Genomic DNA, 8,734 nt, shown 5'->3' with positions numbered 1-8,734 from the left:
TTAAATATGTGACATATTGCAAAGCAAGTATAACTTAAAGTCAACTCGAAATGTGCAAATTCATGAACAAATTGTCTTGTTCTTATACATGTTGGGTCAACCATGTTTTGTCTTTATTGTGAGGAAAGATTTTGAGATTCAGGTGATACAATATTTAGACACTTCCCTAGTGTCTTAAAAGTTGTTTATGCTTGCAAAGGACATAATGAAGCCTATTGATCCATCATTTAGAAATGTTCCTTCTTAGATTAAGAGAGATATCAAATATCACCCTTATTTTAAGGATTGTATTGGTGCAATAGATGTTACAAGTTTGTGTCACTCTTCATCTTGAAGTAGGTTTTATTGGTCGAAAAAGGTTATACTACCACTAATGTTACGGTTGTTTGTGACTTTAGCATGTGTTTTACCTTTACTTGGGCAAGTTGGGAGGGTTTTGCACATGATGCTAGTCCTATGATAACTCCTTGGCAAGTGTACCAATTCGTCCAAGTAGTATTTTAAAAAGGTAAGACTGAGTGTTGAGTCCAGATAGACTTTAACTATACTCAGAGTTTGTATACGTCCAATTTTAAGTAATCAATAAATTGAATTAAATATTTGTCAAGTGATGACGCATAAATGTAAGTTCAACGTAAATTAAACTGCAGAGCAAGTATGTGCAACGGTGAAAGAACAAACACTTGGAGCAGTGAAGTGATAATTGATGCAAAATTATGGACATGTTGAGGGCTCAGCCTACCAGAATTACTTTTGATGCAACGTTAAGGATTTTTCTCTATTTAATGTTATTTCAATTATTACTTACATCCACTAACCTACTATAGTCATGATTCCTCATGTGAGAGAGACTAATTTACCTAATTTTACTCCTAATACCTTAAAAGCTACGTCAGACAAATTGCATTATGAGTAGAGATGCATAATTTGGGCTAAATAATACCATTCTATCCCTAGAGATGGATTACCTAGATGTTCTTTTCAAGTTCTTAGGAAATAAATATTTTCCAATGCCTAAACCCTATAAACCACATGAGCATGAGTGATCAAACCATAAACATGATGATAAACACATAAAAGAGACGATAAAATCAAAATAACATTAAATAAAGAGTTAGAATCATTATATCAAGAGTATTTGATTTCTGAGCTCCCAATAATGAGTGTTTAGTCTCTCATTATCATGAAAGACTTACAAATACAAAAATGGGCAAAAGGAATGAAAAGAATGGAAGAAAATGGAGATGAAGTGCTCTAAATGAGTGGTTTCCTCCAATCGATCGTGCCCTAGCTCTCACTCTCTATTGATCAATAGAATACCTAAGTTCCCTCCCTTTTTTCCTTAAAATGCAGCACACTGATGTTTTTTGACATTGATTGTGCGTTAAGTGAGATGGGCGCATTGAGCGTTGCGTAAACATGTCCAACTGGCTTAAGTGACCACGCGTGACAACTGACTTTCAATGTGGCTTCTTACGCTAAGTGAACTTCTTGGGCTGAACGGTTCTGACACGTTGAGTGCGATACTTTAGTTTTTCAATCCTCTTCCATGCCTCCTACTATATCTCTACAAAAGTTATACAACCAAAAACACTATAAATTTACAAACTTTAGCATCTACTAGATAAAAACTCAGAAGAAGCTAAATTCCTAATGTTTTGACACAAAATAAGCAATAAAAGAGAGTAGAATTAAATAATTGCTATGTGATTTAAATACACAAATTAGGTATGCATAGCAATTATCATTCTACATCAAGCTCATACCAGTCCAGACTTTTTTAGAAAATAAACTTGACAAAGAATTTTATTAAAGCCTATTTAGTTAAAAAAAATACACACCATAGGCTATTTAAAAAATCTTTTAAGCCTAACATGCTAACTGTTCAAGCTCTAGTATGGCTACGAAATCTTATCGGCAAGTGTACCGAGTCGTGCAAGTAATAATAAAACAGTAAGAACCAAGTATCGAACTCAGGGAACTTGTTCCATTTGGCAAAGCATCATTCAGTAAGCAGACATTTGTATAAAGAATTGATTATCATGAATTAAAAACAATGGTGGGTTCTATTCTAATTAAAAACAGTAAATGTGAGCAACTGGATGTGAAATCAGATATGTAAAAGCGTTGGGTCCTTCTACTGAAATACTTGATGCAATTAAAGATATTTCTCTATTTAAGGTTATTTCTGTGTTCTATGCTAAGAGCTAAACTACCAAACATCAATGTCTCGTGAGTTTGGATTAATTCTAATTAAACCTCATTCTCGGATGTCTCGTCGAACTTAGCTTAACCAAACAACATTAGGATTATAGCATAATAAAAACTAAATTACCACACTTCGTGTCCAGCAATACGATAACCTAGCTCTGCTTTATCCAGTTCTAAGGATGCAATACATTTTCCAATGCTAAAACTCCTAACAACACATACAAATGGGTGATCAAGCCACAAGCATGCAATAATTAAGCATAGATAGAAACAATGAACACATAAAAACAACTTCAAATAGATAGGATAAGTATTTACATCAAGTACTCAGTAGAATTTTCCAACAAAGGATTTTAGCCCTCCATTACAAGGGAGCACCTTTCACAAACAGGAGGAGGGTTTCAGAGAAAATACCATATTACAAGATAGTGGGGATGTCTCCTCCACCTCTAGGATCCTAGAAATCACTTCTAAACCTAAAATCCTCCTAAAAGCTAAGGTTTTTGCTTCCTTGCTCTGTTTTTCGCCTTTGTTCTTTTGCCAAACTCTTAGTCTATTCAGACGTCCTTTTCTTTCTCTTTACTTCAGGCTTAAAAAGGGCTTTCTATCCTCAAAGGCGCGCTTAGTGTCATTTTCGCGCTTAGCACGAATAAATGAATTTTGGCTTAGTGTCATATTTGCGCTTAGCGTCAGAAGAGACAAACTTCTCGTTTGGCGAGCTGATGACACACTGAGGGCGTGCTGGCATGACAGATTCTCTTCAAGATTCCTTTTACTCGCTAAGCGAGCTGATGTCTCGCTTAGCAGATGATACTCGCTAAGCGCATGGTCCAGGCTTAGCGAGACAACAGCTTCAACACCTTCCAATTTTTTTCCTTTTTGCTTGAAATTGAAGTGAAATTTACACTAATTATATGCGGAAAGCCTCTACTGAGCAAAGATAAAAACTAAACAAGAAATATTTACAATCCTACAAAAAGAACCATAAATTGGGAAAAATATATACATTTTTGCAAAACTTTTTTATACAAAAGTTAGTCGTAAAATACGATTAACACTAACCTATTTAAGAAACATAAATAAATATTCATTATTTTTGTCATTGTTGTTGTTATTATTATATTAAATTTGTTATATTACATTAAATCTTACTTTTATTTTGTCTTTTTAAATATTAAACATGTTGATCTACATAAAACGCCAAGTTAAAAATATAATTAACTTTATTGAAAGATAAGTTTAATTATGTCTTATTTAAAAGTCTTATTATAAAATTTATTTTAAAATAAGTTATCAAGAATGTTATATTAAACCTTAAAAATATGTTTATATTGTATAAACAAGATAAATTTGATTCTCATAAAGTCTAACATACATATTTTGATCTCTACTTTGGTGTTGAATTATCACAAAGCAGACTTTTAAATATGTTTGTAGGCTAAGTCAATCTTTTATGTAGGCTAAGATGGGTCTTTGACAAGTAAGTAGGTTAGACTTAAGCTAAATAATTTTAACCAAGGTGAGACTTAAGCCTAGCTCATTCCAATCCATTTCTACCCTATTGCTTAAGTATTAAAGAAAATACAAGTATAAAATAAAAAGAATAACAATAAATGTAATTTATAAAAAATAATAGAAAATATAAGACAAGTTTAATTACCTTTTTATCCTTTATTTTTATGTTCAATTTAGTTTTGTTATTATTTAAAAGTTCAATTTGATCTTCTATTTTTTTTCCAGTTAGATCCTTTATTTTTAAAAGATTCAAATAGATACTTTAGTTGTTTAAAATTGGATTCAATATAGTCCCAGTTTTTCTAGCATCCAAATTATTTTAAAAGAAATAATATAAATTTAATTTTAAATAAGACTAAATTGAATTCATTTAAGAAAAATAAAGAATCTAGTTGAACCTTATAAAAATAATAGACCTAATTGAACTATGTTTAAAAATTACAAAATTTAATTGAACTTTAAATAATAAGAGAACACAATTAAATTTAAAAATTAAATTAGAGGACTACCTAAGTAATTTGACCTATAAGATAATGAATAAATATATAAATAATAAATAATATATTTCAAATTAGAATTTTATTACTAATTAATTAAATAGTATTATTAATTAATGAATATTAGTTTCTTCAATAATTTTTATTTATTTATGGTTTATTAATTTAATAATTTTATTATTGATTATTATGTAAAAAAGTTAACATAATTATCTCATCGGTATGAAATTTTTAAAATTATTAATAATGATGAGTCATGTGTTTGAATACGCAACTCATAAGTTCGATCGTTAATCCAATAACCTAATATCCTTATCAAATCGATTACTAGTTCATTCAGTTTTTAAAACCATGGTGTATATATGTTGTGCATCAAGTAATAATTTCTGATAAATATATAGATACAAATCAATGCTTGTCCTAGAGAATCTAAGGGAGATTTTCGACAACAAATCCAAATGCCATTTGCAGTAACATCAAAAGCTGTTAGAGTTAGCACAGCATGAAATTAACAACCGACACAGCTAACGAAACAATGTGTTGTAAACATTCAACTTTCCCTTTCTTCCTTCATTAACAAGTTTTAACGGTAGGAGGCTGAGGTTTACCTGACAACCAAGTCTATCAAACCCAATTTGTGATGATCAATCCCTTTCATTTATCCAGATTTTCTTTATTTTATTTCTCACTCAAAGTGCACAGAATGGAAATGTGAAACGAATAAAAAAAATTGGAAATGTGGGGGGAAAGATAATCTAATTTGACCAAATTGGCCCTAGATCCGTTATCATCAAATCAGATTAACTTATTATTTTCTACGAATCATTGTCATAACAACATAGGAAAAATGCATTTTCTTAATAAAACATCAAAAGTTTACATGGATCTGTTACTGTCCAATCTTTGAGTTATGATGGCATGTACCATTGCCATTAATTGACAACAAAATCTATTTTGTTGGGATAATTTGATATAGTATCATTATTACTTGTCTTACAAGGGTAATTTTGGAAAATGAAGTTAGACCGTTAGAGGAAGTTCTATAATAATATAATCTGGCTTGTAAAGTACTCTATATTCTTAAGCATTGGCAGCAGCTAGCTAGTGGCATGGTTCAAGTTTGGAAGAACATTGTCGCTGAAGGCATTCGAAGTCTGTAATATCTCATTTTCAACCACCTAATTATCTAATCCCACTAATTCCATTTCTACTATATAAGCAGCCTTATTTTGTTGTTCTCTTCATCCAAAGAAAAAACAAGAAGCTCAATTGTCTAGTTGAAGAGCTTCAAAACAAGATTTACAAGAGTAAAAGGGGAAATGGGTATTGCTTATCTCAACATGCCAGGCTTCATGAGGGCAATGTTTATTATGTTATGTGCTATGATGATATTGCCAGAACTAACACATGCAAAGCATGCAAGAGTAACTAGGCACTACAAGTTTAATGTATGTGTAATGCATTTTATTGACATGTTTTTTAATGCAGAAAGATGTTTTCAATTCAATTTTACATATGATAATTTTTTTACTTTTACTGACTAATCCTTTTACCTTTTCTTTTGTTCAGATCAAAATGCAAAACTTCACAAGGCTTTGCCAAACAAAGAGCATTGTAACTGTCAATGGACGATTTCCTGGTCCTAGAATCATAGCAAGAGAAGGAGACAGAATTGTGGTTAAAGTCGTTAACCACGTTCAATACAATGTCACCCTTCATTGGTACATTTTTATACAATTAGACCCTATGAATCAATTTGTTGCAATTAATTGTTGAATGGTAACATTTTCTCAACATTTGATTAATTCTTTCAGGCATGGAATTCGCCAACTAAAAAGTGCATGGGCAGATGGACCAGCCTATATCACACAGTGTCCAATTCAGACAGGTCAAAGTTTTGTGTACAACTTCACAGTCATTGGCCAAAGAGGAACATTGTGGTGGCATGCACATATCTCATGGCTTAGAACAACTCTCTATGGTCCCATTGTCATTCTTCCCAAAAGACATGTCCCTTACCCATTCCCTCAACCTTTCAGAGAAGTCCCCATCATATTGGGTAAGTTGAGATCCTTCAAACCAAATCACAGAATTTAGTGTCCCTATGAGCTCTTCTACATATTGAAAATTTTACATTTTTTTCTAATATGCTAACCCGAATAAAATGGCAGGGGAGTGGTGGAAAGCAGACACAGAAGCAGTTATAAACCAAGCAATGCAAACAGGATTGGCACCAAATATCTCAGATGTTCACACCATCAATGGTCTTCCAGGTCCTGTCTCCAACTGCGCAGCCAAAGGTAAGAACATAGTAAGGAAATATAGTAAATAATATATGCACAGACAATGTAAATAGTTTTTAAACTATCATTCAATCACAAATTGTCATATACAATAATTTTGTTGACTTTTACAATAATTATCTTAAAAGTTATACTAAAAATGATTTTTGATTGATTAACGATTGACAGTGTATTGAAATTAAACTTAAAAGTCATATTAAAGAAAAGCACAAGCATTGTCAGTTCTTGATCATATATTGATTGGTTTCATTCAATTAAGTTAAATTGTCTATTTCTTCAGAAACATTCCAGCTCAAGGTGAAGCCTGGAAAAACATATCTGCTTCGTCTGATCAACGCTGCACTTAATGATGAGATGTTCTTCAGCATAGCCAACCACACCCTTACCATGGTTGAAGCTGATGCAGTGTATGTAAAGCCCTTCAGCACAAAGATTGTTCTGATCACACCTGGTCAAACCGTCAACGTCCTTCTCAAGGCCAAATCCAAGGCTCCAAATGGCACATGTGCCATATCCACAAGGCCCTATGCTACAGGTCCAGCTTCTTTTGATAACACCACAGCCACAGGGTTCCTTGAGTACAAGAAAACTTCACATGCAAGCAACAAGTCAAACACCAAGAAGCTTCCTCTTCTTAGAGCAGTGTTCCCTAAATTCAATGACACTGTCTTTGCAATGAACTTCCACAACAAGGTTCGTAGCTTGGCCAATGCAAGATTCCCAGCAAAAGTTCCAAAAACCGTAGACAGGCACTTCTTCTTCACTGTTGGCTTAGGAATCAGCAAATGCTCAAAAAATCAACAATGCCAAGGGCCTAACAACACAAGGGTAGCTGCTGCTGTTAACAATGTGACATTTGTGACACCAAACATTGCTTTACTCCAAGCACATTTTTTCAACAAGTCCAAAGGAGTGTACACCACAGATTTCCCTTCCAACCCTCCTTTCAAGTTCAACTACACTGGCACTCCACCAAGCAACATCTTTGTGAGTAGTGGCACTAAGACAGTGGTGTTGCCATACAACACCAGTGTGGAGTTGGTACTTCAAGACACAAGCATTATTGGAGCTGAGAGTCACCCTCTTCACCTTCATGGCTTCAACTTCTTCATTGTTGGCCAAGGAAATGGGAACTTTGACCCCAAAAAGGACCCCATAAAGTTCAACCTTGTTGACCCTGCTGAAAGGAACACTGCTGGTGTGCCATCTGGAGGGTGGGTTGCTGTTCGCTTTCTTGCTGATAATCCAGGTTGGTACTATACAATTACAAAGAGTATGTCTATTTTGAATTTAATTCAAATTCACTCCTATTCAATCACATATTGCCATCAATTATTTCTGATTGGTTACTCGACTTCTAATCGCATATTATCATTAATGATTTCTAATTGATTAATATAAAGTTTTTTTTTATATTGATAATGCTTGGCAATTAAATTCATTTATCAATTTTGTTTGCTTAGAAAATATATATTTAATCATATTAGGCATCGCTTCATAGATAACATTAAATTAGTTCTTCTTTGATAATATAGTTCATGACACCAGTTTCTTTAATGCAATAATTCAATATGAAATTAGGACCAATCTAATATGAAGTCTATCTTAAAAGTACCATGTTCTGGATTTTCGGTGTGATTCATTGTTAGTGTTTGTAACATTAGTTTGCTGGTCTTACATGAACAGGTGTTTGGTTCATGCATTGCCACCTTGAAGTGCATACTAGTTGGGGCTTGAAAATGGCATGGATAGTCCAAGATGGTAAACGGCGCAATCAGAAGCTGCCACCTCCACCTTCTGATCTTCCAAAATGTTGAAAAAATCGACAACCTTAATGTTTCGCTTTTCTTTGTCTATTTTTGGGGTTAGATTTGGAGGTATTTGCTCCTGCCTTTTGTTTTCAATTTTGTCCACATCTTCCAATTTTGGGATTTCTATCCTTTGTAGCCAAAAAAGAATGTTTGGGGGAATTAGATTGTTATGGTTTGTTTTAGTTCTTATGTGATCACTCTAGTTAGAAAAATTATGAGTGCATGGGAGAGTTTTATGTAGGTTACAGTATTCAATTATCTTCATACTGAATTGTAATATATACATTCTCTATTCTGAAAGGAATAAAGCTCCTTTAGTAAAGATTTGTGTATCTTATGCAAGTTATCAGAAATCTTCTTGTCCCTCAAACTGAAAAAGTGTATCATTATAAACAAA

The 8,734-nt window shown here is 33.0% G+C and overlaps 1 protein-coding gene across 1 annotated transcript; it reads left to right on the top strand.

Annotated features, from left to right (window-relative positions):
• The first annotated feature begins 5,455 nt into the window (after positions 1–5,455).
• Positions 5,456–8,683, top strand: LOC114418946 (laccase-17-like). The gene is made up of 6 exons (XM_028384511.1): positions 5,456–5,671; positions 5,793–5,944; positions 6,038–6,282; positions 6,395–6,523; positions 6,807–7,775; positions 8,213–8,683. The coding sequence occupies exons 1-6, from the start codon at positions 5,543–5,545 to the stop codon at positions 8,341–8,343; spliced, it is 1,755 nt and encodes a 584-aa protein (XP_028240312.1). The 5' UTR covers positions 5,456–5,542; the 3' UTR covers positions 8,344–8,683.
• The last annotated feature ends 51 nt before the right edge of the window (positions 8,684–8,734 follow it).

Source organism: Glycine soja, chromosome 7 (genome assembly GCF_004193775.1).
Source record: "Glycine soja cultivar W05 chromosome 7, ASM419377v2, whole genome shotgun sequence".
Classification (NCBI taxonomy): Eukaryota; Viridiplantae; Streptophyta; class Magnoliopsida; order Fabales; family Fabaceae; genus Glycine; species Glycine soja.
Note: the sequence above shows the minus strand (reverse complement) of the source record. Positions and strands in the feature narration are given on the sequence as shown.